At 54.7% G+C, this 20436-nt stretch overlaps 1 protein-coding gene across 2 annotated transcripts; it reads left to right on the top strand.

The window, feature by feature from the left end:
• The first annotated feature begins 1028 nt into the window (after positions 1–1028).
• L3MBTL2 (l(3)mbt-like 2 (Drosophila)) lies at positions 1029–18168 on the top strand. Of its 2 annotated transcripts, none has more exons than XR_436301.2 (17): positions 1029–1155; positions 4209–4449; positions 6046–6179; positions 7881–8004; positions 8773–8852; positions 10459–10576; positions 10996–11130; positions 11374–11462; positions 12114–12345; positions 12779–12855; positions 13020–13124; positions 13471–13618; positions 13737–13819; positions 14096–14330; positions 14495–14550; positions 14789–14854; positions 15625–15650. XR_436301.2 is itself a non-coding variant. In XM_006775971.2 (17 exons), exons 1-17 carry the CDS (start codon positions 1132–1134, stop codon positions 16295–16297), a joined length of 2121 nt encoding a protein of 706 aa, XP_006776034.1. In that variant the 5' UTR covers positions 1030–1131; the 3' UTR covers positions 16298–18168. The 2 variants fall into 2 exon arrangements, 1 of the variants encoding a protein (XP_006776034.1); XM_006775971.2 differs by lacking the exon at positions 14495–14550 and adding an exon at positions 16185–18168 and having other exon boundaries at positions 1030–1155; positions 15625–15741.
• Positions 18169–20436: the final 2268 nt, after the last annotated feature.

Genomic DNA, 20436 nt, shown 5'->3' with positions numbered 1-20436 from the left:
AAGTCACAGTGGCCGAAACTGGTTTGGCTCAGTGGATAGAGTGTCGGCCTGCGGACTGAAAGGTCCCAGGTTTGATTCCGGTCAAGGGCATGTACCTGGGTTGCGGGCACATCCCCACTGGGGGGCGTGCAAAATCAATAAAATATATTTTAAAAAAGAAATATATTTAACACATATTTAGCCTCCACTTACTACATTTAGAGTCTCAATTAAACCAGAGCACAGCATAACAGAGGGAAAGAATTTGAACTAATTCTTAAACTCCAATCCAGTGTGATCTTGGAAATTGTCTAAACACAAAGATGTTTCCTCATTTTTCAAAGGGTGAGGCGTCCCTGGATTTGAGATGTTTGTGAAGCTCCAGGACAGCACCTGGCGCCGGGTGCCTGAAGAAGGTTGTGGGAAATCCAAACGGAATGAGGCAGAGAGCCTCATACTTGAGGTTTTATTCAGGAGCGGGTGATGTAGGGCCAGTGTTGCAGCTTTTAAATATGTGAAACGTGTATAGCATTGGGCATAAGAGTATTCCCGTTTCTCCCTGAATAGGAAATGAGTTTCTCTGCTAGGCACCCTGTCCTAGAACAGCATCTGACTATCGCGGGTATCAATAACTGACTAATGCAGAATGGGATCTGGGTGACGGGAAGGGGTTGTCTTGCAGTGGTTCTCAACCTTCCTAATGCCGCGACCCTTTAATACAGTTCCTTGTGTTGTGGTGACCCCCAATTTCATTGTTACAAATTGATCATAATTAAAGCATAGTGATTAATCACAAAAACAATATGTAATTATATATGTGTTTTCCGATGGTCTTGGGCGACCCCTGTGAAAGGGTCGTTCGACCCCCAGGTTGAGAACCGCTGTAGAGAAATAAAAAGACCCAGCGCCCGGGGATTTTCAGGTCGCTCTTGTACCGCCCCCGCCACAAGCACCCCGGTGAACTACAAGTCCCACAAGACCCCGCCTCAAGGGGAGGCGGGGCGCAGGCGAGGGCGGCACCGGCTGTTCCTCTTTCTTGAAGCGTGATTGGCTCGCGGCTCTGGAAGGCGACCAATGAGCGCACTCGGGAAAAGCGGCGAGGCCAATATGGCTTCCTGCACCTGGTGACGGTTGTGGGAACTGTTGGGTCTCATGGAGAAGCCGCGCGGCGAGGAGGTGAGTAGGAGAGGACTTCGGCGGGAGGGAAAGGGAACCCCGAGAGCCCAGCTCGGGGGACGCTGCTGCGGGCCTTCCAGCGACGCCTTGCGGTGCTGGGTAGGGGGATGGATAAACAGGCTGAGCAGGGCCAGAGGGGTCGGTGCTGCCTTCTGGTCCGAGGTGGCTGGGGTCGGCGTCTGGCGAGCAGTTCCGGGAGGAACCGCCTCCCTGACCTCGGGAAGGGGAACCGGGTTGGGGATCTGAGAGCTCCCGAATCCCCGTCGTCCCTCCTGTCGCGCGGCCCCGTTCTTTAGGGCTTGCGAGGCCTGTCACATTCCGGGTGACGTGACGGGAGATGAAGGCAGAATAAACATTCCGTGTCTAGGCTGCCCACGTGCGCCGTCTCCCGGGACACGCACCACCGTCCTGGTTACTGTTTCGCTTTTACGCTTCTAGTGGCTGCGGCTTCGGTAGCGAGACTCCCGGAAGTTCACGCCGCCGGGAGGCGGAGGAGGCCGGCGCCACGCCCGGCCGGCCCCCAGACTCCACCTGTTAGGTCCCCGCTCTGCTGACCTGTGTCCCGCTCACTCGTTCATCATTGGCTTCCGGTCGCCTTGTGTTTTGTGTGTTGTTTTTGTTTTTGTTTTTGGAGACCAGTAGGGAGAGGGAGAGAAACATCCATCAGCTGCCTCCTGCGCGCCCCCTACTGGGCATTTGGGGATCGACCCTGCACCCCAGGCTGGTGCCCCGACGGAGATCCCAACTGGCCGCCACCTGGGACGGCGCCCAGCTAACTTTGCCTCCACGGCCAGGGCCTTGTCACCCTGTATTTGAATTCGTTTCCTTTCTAGCACATTTGCATGTGTAGTTGGAAATATAAAGTGGAATCGCCCTTGAACCAGGGGGTCACGGTTGGATTCCGGGGGTTGGATTCCGGGTCAGGGCACACGCCCGGCTTGCGGGCTCCATCCCCAGTAGGAGTCCTGCAGGAGGCAGCCAGTTGTATATTCTCTCTCATCACTGATGTTTCCCTCTCCCTCTCCCTCTCCCTCTCCCTTCCTCTCTCTGAAATCAATTGGAAATAAATAAATAAATATATATATTTAAGAATAATAGCTCACAAGGCTTTACATATCTCTATCTTCATAACAGTCTTCTAAAGGAGGCCGGCTTTTATCTCCCGGGCACTAGTGAAGAAACAGCGGCATGGGTGACTGTCTTGCACCAAAGCACACGAAAGTGGCAGAGCCAGGATTCAAACCTGGGCAAATCTGATCTGAAATGCCATGCTTTTAACCAGTAAAAATTGCCAATATTTACTGAATACTATGTGCAGGTCACTGTTCCCAGTGCTTTACATGTGTTAATCCTTACTTTCCCCCCAAAGCCTATGAAATAGGTGGTATTGTGCTCATTTACAGATGGGGAAACTGAGGCACTGAAAGACTGACTGACTGCAGAGCATACAGCTGGTAAAAACTAGCAATGGGCCCTGGCCAGTGTATGCAGCCATGCAGCGGTTCTCAACCTGTGGGTCGCGACCCCTTTGGCGGTCGAACAATCCTTTCACAGGGGTCGCCTAAGACCATCCTGCATATCAGATATTTACATGACGATTCATAACGGTAGCAACATGACAGTTATGAAGTAGCAACAAAAATAATTTTATGGTTGGGTCACAACATGAGGAACTGTATTTAAAGGGCCAGAAGGTTGCGAACCACTGGATTAGAGCATCAACACTGCGCACCAAAGGGTTGCTCGCTCCCACCCGCATCGGTGGAGGTGTGTGGGGAACACAACCAATAGATGTGTCTCTCTCATAATGATGTTTCTCTTTCTTCTCCTCCTTCCTCCCTCCCTCCTTCCCTCCCTCTCACACTCTCTCTAAAAAGCAATGGAAAAAATATCCTCAGGTGAGGATTAACAACAACAACAAAACTAGAGATGGTATTTGAGCCCTGACCTAGAGTCCAAATTCTTCACACCTTTTCTACTACACGCCAGGTAGATTCATATACACTATCTCATTTACATCTCACATCCTGTGAGCCAAGTTTTTTATTTATCTTATAGATAGGAAAATTGAGTTCCAGAGGTTAAATGCCTTGCCCTAGAGCCCCAGCTAGTTAGGATCAGATCTAAGTCCCAAGTTGTGGTCCATTCCACTGTGCTGTAGCTAGTGTGTCTTCTGCCTTCCAAATCCTTCTTATGGCAGTCTGGGTCCCAAATTAACTTTTCTCTGACTTAAGTTGTTTTTGAGGTGATTTTGATGTACATATGCTGAAGGGGGAAGAATACATTTCTACTGAGTTCAGTTCCAGACCACCGCAACAAAGACAGTCGTAATCTTTTTGCTGGTGGAGAGTCTTGCCTTCAATTTGTGAAAATTGCAACATCTGTGAAGTGCAATAAATGAGGTACGCCCGCACAGGTTTCCCTCAGAACCCGTGGGGGATTGGTTGCAGGAACCCCCACAGACACCAAAATCTGCAGATGCTCAAGTCCCTGATATAAAATATCATAGTATTTGCAAATAACCTATGCACATCCTCCCATATACCTTAAATCATCTACTGATTACTTATAATACCTAATACAATATAAATGCTATGTAAACAGTTGTTATTCTGTATCACTCAAGGAATAATGAAAAGAAAATTGTCTTCATATGTTCAGTACAGATGCGACCACAGGCCTAACTATATGGTACATGTCAGCAAAACTAACATTGTATTTATGTTTTTTTACGGGAATGTGGAACCCACTGATATGCAGGGCTGGCTGTATATTTCATCACTTACAAATCCACAGAAGGAGCTTGCTTAATTCCTAAAACATGTTTTTTTCTGTTTTAAGCTATTCTGTTGAATTGTGCCTGCAAAGTGTATGAACAAGAGTCACGATTCTGGTGTTCCCAAAGGGGTGTTTGATTCTGCCTGCCATTTTGCCCAAAAATGTTGACTGACCAAAAACTGGAAAGGGAGCAGCTAGCGATCTGCAGCTGCCCTCCCTGTACACAAAGCCAACCAGGATTCCTGCCTGCTGTGTGTCCTCCTTTCTTGCCCTAGGAGATTCCTTCTTCAGAACCCATGGAGGAAGAAGAGGAAGATGACGACCTGGAGCTCTTTGGTGGCTATGACAGCTTCCGGGGTTACAACAGCAGTGCGGGCAGCGAGAGCAGCTCCTATCTGGAGGAGTCCAGCGAAGCAGAAAACGAAGAGAGGGAAGCAGGGGAGCTGCCCACCTCCCCCCTGCATCTGCTCAGCCCTGGGACTCCTCGCTCCTTGGACGGCAGTGGTTCCGAGCCAGGTGCCTTCAGAGTGTCCCTGAAGATGGGAGGTTTCAGGAGGCTGTGGCGGAAGAGGGGGGATATAGGCCCTGTGGACAGAGTTGTCAGGTGTAAAGGGCTGTTTGGTCTTAAGTATGAGGGATCAGATGTGTAAGGACCTGTGAGAGAGACAGAAGCACCCCAAGTATCCCCAAAGGTCATTTCCGCTGGTGCAGTCTGATTTCAAATTGTGATTTCACTCCTTTCATACAACTGATTTTATTCAGCACGTATTAGGTGCTAGTCATTAACATGGCACTGCTTTTACATTGTGTGACTAGCTGGTGTATTTTTTAAAAATATTTTATTTTTTTTATTAATTTCAGAGGAAGGGAGAGGAAGAGAGAAACTTCAGTGATGAGAGAATCATTGATCAACTGCCTCCTTTATGCTACTGGGAATGGAGCCCACAACCCCGGGCCGTGCCGTTGGCTGGAATTGAACCTGGGACCCTTCAGTATGCAGGTTGACGCTCTATACGTCCACAGGCCAATGCTCTATCCACTGAGCCAGGGTAGCTGGTGGATTTTTTTTAAAATATATTTTTATTGATTTCAGAGAGGAAGGGAGAGGGAGAGAGAGATAGAAACATCAATGATGAGAGAGAATCACTGATTGGCTGCCTCCTGAGGATTGAGCCCGCAACCCATGCATGTGCCCTTGACCGGGATCGAACCTGGGACCCTTCGGTCCACAGGCTGACGCTCTATCCACTGAGCCAAACCAGTGAGGGCAGCTGGTGGATTTTTAAGCGTGGATGCTGAGAAGGTAGGATACCTAAAGTGTTCTGATTATTATCCAGGAAGCAACAAGAAATAGCTTATGGATTGGAAGTGACAGTGAGGGAAATGGAGACTAAAGTGACCCCTGGGTAAGAGGAGTAGGTGTCTGGGCAGATAAGAATCCCCATGGAGCACATGGGAGCCAGTTGGCTTCAGCGATGTGATGCTTGCACAGCTGCTGGGCCCATGTCGGGGTCTCCACGTGTCCCTGCCTGTGAAGAGAGGCAGGTGAGGCGGTCGCTGAGGACACTCTGTTCCTTGGTGCCAGACTCTTCAGAACAATTATCTAAGACTCCGCCACTTGGATCTTACTTCCTTTCTAGTCATCCTGTGCTGTCTGCCTTCGTGTGTCTGTCTCCCTTCTGTCTTCTAGTTCTCTTAGAATCTCAGAACTTTAGGAATAGAAAGACCCGAAAGAGACCATCGAGCCCAGGGTTCTCTAGCTCTGGCTTGGGCATTTTTAAGAGCTCCCAAGTGATTCTAATGTGAACCGGGGTTGAAACACTGATCTAGTTCAGTTTCTTTATAGATGAGAAAAAAATAGACTCAGAAGTTAAATGATTTGGGCACTTTTTTCTACTTTTTTCCTCTGCAAACTTTCCAACACATGTTTCTTGGTGGATTTTTCTTAGCCCCACTATTGACACATAGCCAAGGGATGCCAAGCAGCTTATCTTAGGGGAAGTAGATTCAGGATTTACCTGGTTAATGCAGTGCCAGGTTTTGAAGGGCCTATCATTCTGTTTGATTTGGGGTGACATATCAGGTGAGTCATGTGCTAAGTTCTCTTCCCAGCTGTCTGTGAGATGTGTGGTATCGTGGGTACAAGGGAAGCCTTCTTCTCCAAGACCAAGAGGTTCTGCAGCGTCTCCTGTTCCAGGAGCTACTCCTCCAACTCCAAGAAAGCCAGTATCTTGGCTAGATTACAGGTGAGAGGCAGTCACTTGGGAAGACCCTTCCTGGGGCCCAGGGTGCTGAGACAGGAACAGCCAACTAACTGATGGCAAGGGGCCAAGAGGGCTTGGGGAGGACCTTGCCTGTATCCATCCGAGGATGTAAATTACCTGGTATTTATTATGATCTCAAACTTTAGAGGGCAGAGGGATCTATTTATGGAGCTTATTAACTTGCAGGTTCCTGGAGCTGCATTCACTTCATTCCCCACTCTGGGGAGGTTCAGTAAGTTTTAAACAAAAATGCCCTTGGTCCTTACACCACACTTTTATAAATGTTCTGAAAGGAAGCTGGGGACCAGCCACAGGCTCATCAGCCGTAGTGGGTTTAGATGGTTGTTGCCTCATCTCTGACTCCATGTCATAGGCAGCCAGAAAGTCTTACCAATCTCCAGTTAATTACTCACATTCGTAGCAGTTTCAGACATGGAGAGATTCTGATGTGCTGTCCGACCCGGACGCTAACTGGGACGTGTGCTGAGGCCAGAGGAAGAATGGCTGACTAGGGCGGCTCTGGGCTGAGGCGGCAGAGCGAGGCTGGAAGCGGATCTCGGGTGCTGGCCTTGTGTTGTGTGTGGTGACTGGCTGCCGCCCACACGCCTGTTCTCAAACTTGGCTGCATGTTGAGCTCACCTAGAAGGTTTTAGAAATACTGACGCTTGGGTCTTGCTCCCAAAGAGCCTGACTTAATTGGGATGAAGTGTGGCCTGGACACGGGGGCTTCAAAGAGCTCCTCAGGTGAGCCTACTGTGCAGGCAGGCTCGGGCCCTGCTCTGATGTGTAGTGAGCCGGGGAGCCAGTTCTGCTCCGCGCTTCCTGCACTCGCTCACCTTCACCAGACCATTACTGTTGTTGCCCTCATTTTGTGGATTGTAGTCAAGGCATGGAAAATCCTCCCTCCGTGAGCTGGTAATATTGTGAATAGCTGCAATTTGGAGGTACTTACTAAGGGCTTGGCACTCAGTGTAACCAGTGATCTCTAAAAATAATTTTTAAAAAGTGCTTTTAAAGGGCCAAAAATTTTTGGTAACTTGCTGAAAGGTACACAAATACACTTGATCTTAGCCAAAAGGCTGAGAAGCGATGAAAGGCACACAAGTAAAATTGAGCCAGGATTTGACCCCAGGTTTGTGTGGGTTCTAAACCCACATTTCTACTACACTGATCTCTAGCAAATTCTCTGGGCCTCTGAGCAGTGCTTAGGTTACAAATTACAGACTGGATCGGTGTCCATCAGCTTTGGGGGAGAACTCTGAGCCCCGATGGAAGCGGAACCTCCATGTATATACAAATGTCTCCCGGTTCCGTTCACAGATCCCCTGAAGCCCATTCTCTGCCATAAATCTGTAGAAGCGCAGGAGCAAGTAATGGCTGAGAGTTCAAGCCACTAGGAAAGGTGCTGGAGGAAGCAAAAGTTTGAAAGATGGAACAGGTGTCCCTGTCTGCCTTACTGCTCAGCCATCTGTCCCCAGTGCCTCCCCAGTGAACAAGAGTTAAGCCCTTCTCCCATCCTGGCAACCCTTATTGTTATTAGCATCACCTTGGTTTACAAATGGAGAAACTGGAGCCCCGAGAGCTTACTAGGAACTGACCCATGTTAAGATTTAAACCTAGGCAGTCTAAGTCCAGAGCTAGATTCTTAGCCAACATTCTCCACACACCCTCTCTGCCCTGCAGGGAAAGCCGCCCACCAAGAAAGCCAAAGTCCTGCACAAAGCAGCCTGGTCTGCCAAAATTGGAGCCTTTCTCCACTCCCAAGGGACGGGACAGCTCGCAGATGGGACACCAACGGGGCAAGACGGTAAGCGGGCAGAGGACTGTGCCCAGGGAGCGGCTGGGCATGGGTATGGGGGGCTAGGACTGGGGGGCCCACTCTGGGAGTGAGGAGAAAAGATGGTCCGCTAGAAAGAGCCTGACCCAGGCTTACTGTGGGTTGCATCTTCCTCACCTGGTAGCTGTTGTGGAAATGATGCAGAAAATCCCTTCAGACACCCTCCATGGCAGGACCCCCACTGATCATTCAAAAGCCGTGAATTAGCCTCTATTGTTTTGCAGTGATGTTAGCCCTTTGCTGTCTGTTCCCCTGGGCGGTGGGAAGCCAGGTCTAGTTGGGAGAGGGGTGGTGCAATAAGAAAGGGGACTTGGAGTGCGGAGCAATTTCTGAGCAGGTGAAATACAGGCAGAACGCGGCTCTGCTCCGGGTGGGCTGAGTTTCTGACAGAAATCGAGCTCCATAGGCGTGAGGGTTGCCTGCTGTAGCCAATGACAGGTCAGGGGAGGTCTGAGGAATTTAAACTCAAGGGTCTTTGAATTTTATTTTCCTTTGGGGGAAGAAAGGCCAGACATTTCCTTCTGATTGTTTACTCCTGAGAGTCTGGCAGCCTTTGGAGAGGGTCCTGATGGCCACTCGTGGGGCAGGTACGGGGACAGGTGGCCTCGCCATGCACTTGGGACTGAGACGCTGCTGTGGTGGGAAAGGGACCTGCCTTCAGGCTCCTCAGGGGCCAGCTGCCTGGGGTGGCTGCTGCCTGAGCTCCGACTCCACTCTCTTCAACTCCTTTGTCTGCAGCGCTGGTCTTGGGGTTCGACTGGGGGAAGTTCCTGAAGGATCACAGCTACAAGGCTGCTCCTGTCAGCTGTTTCAAGCACGTGAGTGCCCTGGCGGGGAGGGGAGAGGGAGCAGGGAACCCAGGGGTTCGCCACCCACCTCACCTCACTGCCTCGCAAACACGGTTCCAGGCTGGACGCTGCATTGGCACCGCGAGAGAACAGTGAGGGTGGAGCAGGGTCCTGGTGGTCAAAGTCCAGCTTGGTTACTCGTTTACCTTTCTTTCACTTCTTTGCAAGTCTTCCCTCGGACCCTCACTGAGGGCTTCTAGCACTGCACTGCCCCTCTGAGGGGAACTTGTTATTTACATAATGGAACTTGGTGCTAGCTTATGTCTGAGCACCAGATAGGAACTCCTTTCTTCCCATTGTCCATGTTTCCCTTGAAAGCTTGGTGCTTCTGAACTGCCCTGGGCCCCTTGGTCTGGGGGAGGCGGATGTGGATGCCTCCTGGAGCCCCTTCTGCAGGCGGCTCCCTGGCCCTATCATTGAGAAACACCAGCAGGGTGAGGCCCTGGGGGCTGGGCGTGGAGTGGAGGCACTGACTGTGAAACATCCCTAGGCGGTGGTTGTAGGCAAGGAGGGAGGCCTAGAGCAGCACTCTTTTGTCTTCCAAACCAATTTCCAAAACACCAGGAAATGTAGGTGGAGGCCTCTCACCAGAGTAAACCCGCCCCCTGGCCTCTCCTTTCTGTGCTGCTGCTGAACTCTGCAGGGCGCCCTGAACAGTGAAGAGCTGACCTTCTCCTCTGAATGGCTGGTGCAGGTGGCCTCCCCTAGTTGCCCCGATTCTCTAGCCCTCCTGGCACTGGCACCTTCGCTGCAGGGGAGTTAACGGCACACTGGCATTTAACATGTCCGGTTCATGTGCTCTGGGAAGAGCCCGCTCCTGTGTGCCTGGGTAGCATTCTGGGTCTATGATGAACCCAATCTCTGTGGCCAGGGACGTGGGACAGGACACCCCGATTGGCTTAAGCAGGCTGGGATGCAGAAGAGGTGAGTTTCCCCGAAGGAGATGAGGTGCCATGGCAGCAACGCGAGGGTTGGTCGGTGGGGAGGCACCCAAAAAGCAGCCCCTGCTGTCGGGGCACTTGTCCGGGCAGAGAGAGGACCAGCTGGAGGGGCGGGGAAAGAACACGCGGAGTGGTGTGTGCTGAGTGGCTCTGTCAGAGCCCGGGGTCATGACCTTTACTGCCCAGGCTTGAGTGACGATTAAGGAGGTGATATTTGTGCCAAGAACAGGGTTTGGCGCGTGGTAAGCGCTAGCAGCTGTAATGTGTCGTGCAGGGTGGCATGCAGGCTGGCACAGGTGTGATGTGCTCAAGATGCTACAGCAAGGGGCTGGTCCTGTACCGACTAGTACTCGGGGCTGCCTGACTGATCTCTGATGTTACCCTGGCCACCCCCATCTCCATTCCCTGACTGCTCTTCAAGGGCAGCAGACACCCCATGCTCACCTCTTTCCCCCTCGTCCTCTGCCTGTTTTCCTCATCCAGTGACTGGTGTGAAAGGCGAAAGACACAATCCGTTGGGAAGAGGGGGTTCCGTACACTGGATCTCAGTGTACCAAGCATGGGGCCAGCGCTCTTCTCTGCCAGCCCAGGCAGCGACTTCACTGTTTCCTTTGGGTTCTCTCGTACCCACCCAGGTCCCGCTCTATGACCAGTGGGAGGATGTGATGAAGGGGATGAAGGTGGAGGTGCTCAACAGTGACGCTGTGCTCCCCAGCCGGGTGTACTGGATCGCCTCTGTCATCCAGGCCGCAGGTGGGTGTCCTCTGGCCAAAGAGGAGCAGGGTCTGGAGAGGGGCGTCTAGATGGGTGGGCAGTGCTGTGGGCAACAAAACCCCACCTGCTGGGGTTGCTGGCGCCCTGGCAGCCCTACCTCGCCTGCCTTAGAGGGGACCACCGAGCTGGGTGAGTTTGGAAAGTCCCATTTTTTAAGGTTTATTCCAGGGATACTCAAGCTATAGAAAATTTAATTCTCCCCATTATGCCGCACTGCTTTCCAAGTAAGTGGCCTGGGTTTGCTTTGGCCATGACTCGGTGGACAGCAGAGACCAGTGTCTGCAAGGAGTTCTAGGAGTGGCAGCTGAAAGTCTGGGTTAGGCTGCGGAAGGAGGAAGGCCTAAGAACACACCTTTCCCCATCGCACCCTCCTTCACTGTGGCTCGTGTCCTCTCCAGGGTACCGAGTACTGCTTCGGTACGAGGGCTTTGAAAATGATGGCAGCCACGACTTCTGGTGCAACCTGGGAACCGTGGATGTCCACCCCATCGGCTGGTGTGCCATCAACAGCAAGATCCTGGTGCCGCCCCGGAGTGAGTTGACGAGGGTTCCGTGTGCTGGTTTCCAAGAGCCCTTCGGTTGGGCAGAACAGAACCCACTTGCCTCCTCTGCCCCAGAGGCCTCGTGGCAGCTCCAGGTTTAGAGCCTGATTGTATAGGATGAGGTGATTGCGGACCGAAAGGCAGAAATAAGTCGTCCTTCTCCTGGGGTGGCTCTGGCGCCCCCTGTCGGTGGAAGTGTTGTCAGCGTGTAAGCAGGAATCTTCTGTCTCACAGCCATCCACGCCAAATTCACCGATTGGAAGGGCTACCTCATGAAGCGGTTGGTGGGCTCCAGGACGCTTCCCGTGGATTTTCATATCAAGGTCTGGCACTGAGCCCTTTGGGTCTCCTAAGTGGTCTCCTTCCTGCCCCCCTATTTGAGGTTCTTCCTGCTGCTTTTGGTTCTTCCTAAGACCCTTGTTTAACAGTCCGTAGTGGCTTCATGGGGGCAGGCATTGCTCCTAAGGTGCTACAAAAGCCATTCAGAGTTGCGGCCCGGTGAGGCCAGAGCTGGAATTGGATGGATGGAAGCAAAGGCTGCTCAGGAGGCTTATGTGTGCCACCAGCGGGAGGCGGGCAGGAGAGGGGGTGTGGGACACCTGTGAGTCAGAACACAGGTCCCGGAAGGACCACAAGGCTGGATACTGGGATCAGGTTCAAGGCTCAGCTCTGGCAGTAATGACTGTGACTCTGGGCAGGTCACCTGACCCTCTGGGCCCCCGCTTCCTTAGTCTGCAAAGGGTTCTGTAATTCCCTGCAGGTTTCTTACTGGCGCTCTGGTGTGTGCATTGTGAGCTGCGTGCCTTCTCAGTGTCATCCTCAGGACGTGGAGGCCAGGGTGGAATTGGGGACAGGAGGGCTCACTTCCTGACTCAGCGTTCGGGCAGCTCCACCCCACTTCCCTGTCCTCTGGTTGCTTGTACGAAGGTGGTGGCAGGCCATGCCCACAGCAGGCCTGTGCTCTGATGTTGCAGATGGTGGAGAGCATGAAGTACCCCTTCCGGCAGGGCATGCGGCTGGAGGTGGTGGACAAGTCCCAGGTGTCTCGGACCCGCATGGCCGTGGTGGACACGGTGATTGGGGGTCGCCTACGGCTCCTGTACGAGGATGGCGACAGTGACGACGACTTCTGGTGCCATATGTGGAGCCCCCTGATCCATCCAGTGGGTTGGTCACGGCGTGTTGGCCACGGCATCAAGCTGTCAGGTTAGCAGAGCCCCAGACAGCCTGACCCCAGCTCTGCCACCCCAAGGCTGGGTGGGAGCACCTCTGTACCCCACAACAACGCCCTGTGGTATGGGTGCTCATCTCCACCCTGCAGTTGGCAATACTGAGGCCCAGAGAGGTTGAGTGACTTGACCAAGGTCACTCAGCTTGCAGGTGGTAAAACTGATTTGGAACTAGAGACCACAGGCCCCATCTTCCCCCTGTCACCTGGGAGGAGAATGGGTCTTGGGGCTAATAGTTCCCATAGAGCGTGCCTGACGCTTTTGTCTTCTAGTCCAGGCGGGTGGGGGCTGAGACACAGATCGCAGCATCTGCAGGGCAGCACCCGCGTTTCTGGGGAGTGTAGCGATGGCCCTTTTAGCAGCCTTCAACTCCCTTCTCTCCCTCACTCCCTCTGCCATCTCCCCAAAAGAGAGGCGCAGCGACATGGCCCATCATCCCACCTTCCGGAAGATCTACTGTGATGCTGTTCCTTACCTGTTCAAGAAGGTGAGGCACCGCTCTTGGGCCCTTTCCCCTTGATCTTGGGTCCAAGCCAGGCCTTAGGACCCTGGCCTCCCTGTCCCCTTCCCAGGCCTCTGGCAGGAGAGGCCTGCTCCCTCCGCCCTGCACTTGGGCTGTCCCAGGTGCCCCAGCTGTCCCATTCCTTTAAGGTTCGCGCTGTCTACACAGAAGGCGGTTGGTTTGAGGAGGGGATGAAGCTGGAGGCCATCGACCCCCTGAATCTGGGCAACATCTGCGTGGCAACCATCTGCAAGGTGAGCCTGTGGCTGCCTCAACCTCCAGGCGGCTTAGGGGAGGGAGGTAGTGCAGAGCCCTCACTCCATGTCCACCACATTCTGGCTGCCTGCTCCTGGAGCCCTGAGTTCCGTGAGCTCCCCACTGAGAACACAGTGGCACAGAGACAGACATGGGCCCTGTGGGCACGGATTACTGTCCAGTGAGGAGGGTCAGTGATCTCAAGCATAGGCCTCGGAGTGCCGTAGCTGGAGCAGCAGCTCAGGGGAGCCATGGCCTCGTGTCCCCACCACAGCCACCTTGCCCTGGGATGGGGTGCAGCTCATGATACTGTGTTCTCTGGGTACCCCTCTCGACCACCCCCAGGTTCTCCTGGATGGCTACCTAATGATCTGTGTGGACGGGGGGCCCTCCACCGACGGCTCGGACTGGTTCTGTTACCATGCCTCCTCCCACGCCATCTTCCCAGCCACCTTCTGCCAAAAGAATGACATTGAGCTCACACTCCCAAAAGGTAAGACTGGCCTGACCAGGCTACAGGCGCCCCTTTGGCTGGTGCTCCCTTCTGGACTCCTCCCACTCCCCCTCCTCCTACTCCCCCTCCTCCCTCCACATCTCCTTCTGCTCCTCAGGCTACGACACACGCACTTTCAACTGGGACACCTACTTGGAGAAGACCAAGTCGAAAGCAGCTCCATCGAGACTCTTTAACATGGTGAGGAGACTGAGGACTGGGCACTTGGGTGACCTCGGATTGGCCCTGCCCACTGTCAGCGAGTATCTGCTGCTGAGATCAGCCACTTCCAGGGAGAGGGCCCTGCTTCGACACAGGCACTGCACCCCAATAGTCCAGCGGTCCCTTTCCCACAGGGACTGGTGCTTGGGCACAAAGTACAGGGGGGGCATTGGTCAGAGGGACCTTCCCCTGCAGGCACTCACCACTGGGACAGGGAGCTGGCTGGCTAGGTCACTGCCTTCTTCCTCCTCCCAGGACTGTCCCAACCACGGCTTCAAGGTGGGCATGAAGCTGGAGGCCGTGGACCTGATGGAGCCCCGGCTCATCTGCGTGGCCACGGTGAAGCGGGTGGTGCATCGGCTCCTCAGCATCCACTTTGATGGCTGGGACAACGAGTATGACCAGTGGGTGGACTGTGAGTCCCCGGACATCTACCCCGTCGGCTGGTGTGAGCTCACCGGCTACCAGCTCCAGCCACCCGTGGCAACAGGTCTGGGTTCTTGCAGCCCTAAGGGGCTCCTGACTTTCATTTTTCCTTCCTTCCAACCACGCCCCCTGCCCCATGCCCACCTCATTCTGTGGCATGAGATCGAGAAGTCTCCTGGCCCACCCTTGCTCCTGACTTCTCTGTCTCCCTTTCCCTCTGGCCTGCAGAGCTCCTTCCTTGATCTTGCCCACTCTGTCATATGCTCGTGCCCTTATGCACCCAGGTAAACTACCCAGGTCCCTCGGCGCAGCCCTGGTGACGAGGGTGGGAAGGGACAGCTGCTCTCCAGTCCCTCCCCCAGCCCCTTCCCCTTTCTCATGCCCAACTTTGGCTTTCCTTCTTGGGGTGTCCCCGAGTGTCAGGGAGGCTATGAGGGGTGGGCAGGGGTCTCGGGATGTGCCTCTACCCTGTGTCCTCTCAGAACTCTCTCCTCACCTCTTGTCCTTTTCTTTCAACAACAGAGCCAACCACACCTCTGAAGGCCAAAGAGGCCACGAAGAAAAGAAAGAAGCAGTTTGGGAAGAAAAGTAAGTGGCTCTAAAGCTTCCTGGGCTGGTGTGGGACCTGGAACAGCGGGGCCTGTAGCCCTGGGAGCAGAGCTTGGGTGTTGTCACTTAGGTCATGACGACGGTCCCTCCATCTCCTCCCCTTCCCATTTGGCCCCACGGGCCATCATCCTGTCTTCAGTGACCCAGAGCAGAGTAGGGAGCCTTTAGTCCCTGGCAGTGGTCAGATGCCAGGAAAAGACAGGAGGTTGTATTTGAGAGCAAGAAGGGGAGGGAGGGGCCCCATGCTGCCCATCACAGGAACCGACCCTCTGCTGTGCTCAGCTGCTGGGTGTGGAAGTCAGAGGTGCTGAGGAAACGAAGCTGCTCCCCAGGCTGCCGGTCTTCCCTCTGCCCCCTCCGGGATGGGAGCAAGGGCAGCCACAGCTTCAGGGTCACTTCCCCAGGCGGCGCCACTCTCAGCAGGTCCTGAGTCCAGCAGGGGCTTGGCTCGGGGCAGCCGGTTGGAGGGGGCAGGGAGTAGAGGAGGGTGGTGGCGAGGTAGCCTCCATGACCGGCACCACCCAGAGAAGAGGTGCCCGCAATGGGAGGCTGCTGAGCAGGATTAAGGTTGTGAAGGGCTCTGAGCCTCGGGCGCAGGGCCTGAGGGGTGAGGTCAGAAGTTCAGGCCAGTTCCCCTAAATCGGTACCGTCCCCTCTGCTCTGCTGCCCAGCCGCTGGATGAGATCCAACCTTCAAGCCTCGCATGGATGTGACCCTAATGCCGGGTTTAATTCCGATTTTATTCAAAGGGAAAAGAATGCCACCGACCAAGACGCGGCCCCTGAGACAGGGGTCCAAGAAGCCCCTGCTGGATGAGGACCCACGGGCCACAGAGAAGGTCTCGGCGGGGGCCGCTCCCGATGAGAGTAAGAGCCCAGGGCGGGCTGGTGGGCCGGGCGGCCTGCGGCAGGGCTCAGGGGCGGCGGCTCTCCTTCCCCACCTGGCACAGAAGGGGACAGTCAATTTTGAAGGGAATTTTCTGGGCACCAAGCAGCCCTTCTCAGACCACTGGGCAGAAGAGCTTCCGAAACACCCACCCCCAGCTCTGAGCGGAGCCAAGCAGCTCAGCCTGGCCTCTCCACCTCTCCCCACCTCGCGCTTGGCAGGGCGGGCGGCAGAGGGGCAGGTGCAGCGTCTCTGGCACAGCCAGCCTGGCGGGCGTGTGATGGGGCCTGGGCCTTCTCCCACCTCATCCTGAGACCCCCATCTAGGGAGTGAGATCCCTTCCCCAGATCCGGAGCCCCCACCCTCCCAGCGTTACATGCACAGCCTCTCTCTCTCCCCCCACCCCCACCTCCTCCCTCTTCAGTCATCGCTGTGCGTGTAAAGGAAGAGCATGTGGAAGCGGCCACGCCTGACAAGGCCCTGAGTCCAGAGCTGCCTGTTCCCATCGAGAACATCAAACAGGAGGCAGACGACTGAGCTGCCCCTGCTGCCAGCCTGGCCACCTGGGCGGCCAGCGCAGGCTCCTCTGTCGCCACCTCCCTTCCACCCTCCTCAGTTTGGAGACTCAGCCTTTTTGCATAAATACCGCCTGGTGCTGAGGGCCCGGCACTGAAGGATGAGCCGGGTCTCCTTTGACCTGCCTTGTGACCTCTACCCTCTGGCAAGGCCTAGTGACTGGGGCTGCCCGGGGTCCCCACCTGGTCGGAGTGGCTCCCTCTCCAGCTGCAGTTCCTGAAGCTCTCCCTTCCAGTCGCCCCCTCCACACCCCTCAGCCGCCGGGGTTGGGGGCTGTGGCCTGGGCTTGCCACACTGCAGGACAAAACAGTGAAGTGTGCGTGTGCCTGTGTGTGTGGCCCAGCAGGCACATAGATAAAGGCCTGCAGCCGCTCTTGAGGGGGAGGCCTCGCCTGGTTGGGGTGAGTGGTGTGACGGTCTGAACATTTTACCGAGTGCCCTGTCTTGCCTCCTGGGCTGTGCTCTTTACTCCCAGCACCGCAGGGACAGCCATGTCTGTCGGGCAGCTGAGCAGCAGTGACCAGGATGTAGGTTTCAGTGGCTTCTGAGGCGTCCTTGACCTATGTTCTCTGTTGGCAGGAGCACCAGTTCCCATTTCTAAAAGGGCAGAGGTGGGGTGTGCTCCCTGGCTGGGGGCTTGCAGGGACCTAGCGAGGAGGCCACGCCAGCCCGTGCCCCTGGGGGAGCAGGAGGTGTGGGGGCCCCACCTGATTGGGAGACGACCTTCAGCCTCGATCTGAACCTGCTCCAGAGGCCGGCTGGGCTGGGGCCTGTCCTTGCCACTCCCCTTCTGTGAACCAGGGTCAGAGGCACAGGGCTGCAGGGGAGTGTCAGCCCTGCTGGCGGAGGAGCCCCCTGTGCAGGAGCTCCGGGAGCAGGGGTAACAGGACACACTTCCTGGTTCCCTCTCCTCTGCTGTCCGAGCCCTTACCTCCTTAACACGGGTTTCCCCGCTCCTCTCGGAAATTACATTCTAGTTCACCTCCTGTTTGCCCAAATTAGTCTCCTTTGAAACTCTCCTTTCTGATCAGTCCTGTCTTCATCGCTCCCCTTTCTGGAATCTACGGCGGAAGCTGCAGGCCTCAGCCCTTCTCTTTCCTCTGCTGTGGGTAGGGAGCCGCACTGTCAGAGTCCACCTCTAAGGCGCAGCTGTGCTGGCCCCGAGTCCAGCTGCCGCCTCTGAGCTGGTCAGGCTGCTGTGGCCTGTGCTTGCCACACGGGGTGCTGTCTGCTTGCTCAGGGCCTGGCTATGTGGTGTCATCCCAGAGATGGGTGGTCAGCCCAAGGGGAGCCTTTTTCCGGTCAGTAGAGAGAACGTGGTCTGGTCTCCTTTGCTGACGGCATTAGGCAGCCCCACGTGGTGCAGAAATGAGCCCCAGAAAGCAGCTTGTTGGTGCAGCCTGATTTCTCCAAAAAGTGACTAGATTTGCAAACAGTGAAGGCCAAAAGCAGGACAGACCTGGGTGTGACAGGCCGTGGCATCAACCCGCAGGGACGGAGATGGCCCAGGTGTTCCCTGTGGCTTCTGGGGAAACTGGAATCGCATGGCACTTTGGCCTTTAGTTCTTGAATGAAGAAATGACGCCTACAGGTGCCGTGGGCACAAAAGCTCCTGACGGCGGAGCTGAAGGACAAGTTTAGCTGCCACTCAGGCCCTGGACTGGCCTCCCCAGACAGTGAGATAATGAAATCCCTTACTTCCTGAAGTCCAGTTTGTCTGATTTTTGTTCCTTACAGCAGCGTGTATTCTGATATACCGCCTCATAGTAACAATTGCGAGGTGAGTTCACATGTGAAGAAGCAATAAAGAGTAAATGGCACCTGTCTCCTGAGCACCTGTCTCCATAGCAACCACACATAATGCCCTTATTTCTGCCGTTCCCCTCCCCTAGACCCCGAGTTCCCCCAAGGCCGAGCGCCAGTGATGGCGAGCCTATGACACGCGTGTCAGAGGTGACACGCAAACTCATTTTTTTGGTTGATTTTTTTGGTTAAATGGCATTTAAATATATAAAATAAATATCAAAAAAAGAAGTCTGTTTTACTATGGTTGCAAATATCAAAAAATTTCTATATGTGACACGGCACCAGAGTTGAGTTAGGGTTTTTCAAAATGCTGACACGTTGAGCTCAAAAGGTTCGCCATCACTGGCCTAGCCTGTGCCTTGTCCCTCGTGCCCTCTGCATGGGCCTGGTACAATGAGTGTGTATGACATGAAAGGGTATGGATGGGGCCTACAGGTCAATTTGATGTGTCGCAGGTGCAAGAGTTGACCTCTGGGGCAGAATGACCCTGTGTCTCAGCTCCCGGATGGTCTCAGTGAGGCTGCTGGCTGGGAACCTCCTGAAGGCCCTTCCGACTTCCTGCTTCTGCTGCAGAACATGCCGCGGCTCCCGGTGCGGATTCAACAAGTCCAAATGCACCTCACACTTTCCTGCCGCCTAGTCCAGACGTCCTCTGCCCAAGGGACTGAGAAGCAAGGGGACGGCCATTTATGACAACTTCACATGCCAGCCCTGGTTTATACACATTTACAGCTTCATCTCCACAGGGGCCTGCAAGGAACATGCCTTCATTTTACAGACAGGAAAGGCTCCTGAAGGTCTAGTAACTTGGTTGCTTAAATTTACTACTTAAATGACAGCAGCGGGATTAAGCCCTGGCTGGTCAGCCATGTTGCTGCTGCACTTCATTCCCTCAACACTAAGCATCTCCCATGTGCTGAGCCCCAAGCTAGAGGTTAGGCTCCAAGGAGAGGCAAGGTCAGCATCCTGACCCAGAGCATCCTGCCACAGCTCAGGACCCTTATCCTGCAATTCCTTTGTGTTCCTGGGAGAAAACTGCCACTTTCAACAAAATAAAAACAAGCCCAGAACTCCAGGCTGGCCTTTGGTGGGGTATCTGCATCTCAGGAAGGGTGGCTGGAGGGCACGGTCTGAGGTATCCCCATTCCTGCCGCACCACCGTACTGTGTATGGGTGGGGGTGGGGGTCCCTTTGAGCTAAAGCCCTGGCCTGGAGCTGGGGCTGGCACCGGGAGAGCCCCGTGCCGTTCGTCAGTACGAGCCTGGCACAAGTCCCTGCACACGAGCCAAGCCGGCCTCTGCTGCCGCTGTCACCGCCCTTCCAGGCCTTGCTTCTACGGCAGAACTGCTCACCTTCAGCTTAGGGCCCTACGAGGGGGTCCTTTCTACCCCCACAAGGAACACTGTTAGGGGCTGCATTATGTCCTCCAGAGAAATACCTCAGAATGAGACCTTATTTAGAAATAGAAACTTCACAGAGGTAATCAAGGTCAAATGAGGTCATTAGGGTGGACCGTAATCCAATAGGTCTGTGTTCTTATAAGAAGCGGGCACAGGATGTCGTAAGATGATGTGAAGACAAGGAGATACCAGAGGTTGGAGCTGTGCTGCCACAGGCAAGGAGCATCTGGGGCCCCCAGAAGCTGGAAGGGGCAGGAAGGACCCCCCCCAGAGCGTCAGAGGGAGCATGACCATGGCCATGCCTTGGTTCAGACTTGTGATCTCTGAATAAACGTACCATTTGTGGTACGTGGTTCTGCAGCCCCAGGGAACTGCTCCATCATCTAATGGTCCCCAGGCACCCCAAATCTTCCGATGCGGGTCCTCTCCCTCCCAGTGCCTCCTTGTTCTGTTCTCATTTCCCTCTGAGGACTGGCTGCTCCCCTATAGACCCTCCCGCCCCCAGTGCCTCACCACCCAGCACGGGCCCCACCTGGAGAGAGGTGCCCGCATCTCGCTCACTCTCCTCTGATGTGCTGAGATCTGGCTACAGCTGATCTTTCAGGTGTGAATGCATTTGTCAGGATGGTGAACACCGTGCCAAGGGGCTGACGGACTGCCGCAGAGTGGAGTCCAGCTGGTGGCCGAGAAGCAGGGGGGCATCGGCACTGCTGGCCTGCCCGCCCCTGGGACAGCCAGAGTGGGAAATGGCTGAGTCAACAGGGATCCGGCCTTTCAGTGACAGCGGGATTGATTTCATGAACACATCGGTCCAGTGTGCTGTGGTCTAGCGGAAAGGCCACTGTCCCACAGGATGAAATCACGTGAAGCAGCGAGTCCGACAGACCCACCCCA

The sequence above is a fragment of the Myotis davidii genome, unplaced genomic scaffold, assembly GCF_000327345.1.
Source record: "Myotis davidii unplaced genomic scaffold, ASM32734v1 scaffold428, whole genome shotgun sequence".
NCBI classification, from domain to species: Eukaryota; Metazoa; Chordata; class Mammalia; order Chiroptera; family Vespertilionidae; genus Myotis; species Myotis davidii.
This window is presented reverse-complemented; position numbering and strand designations above follow the sequence as displayed.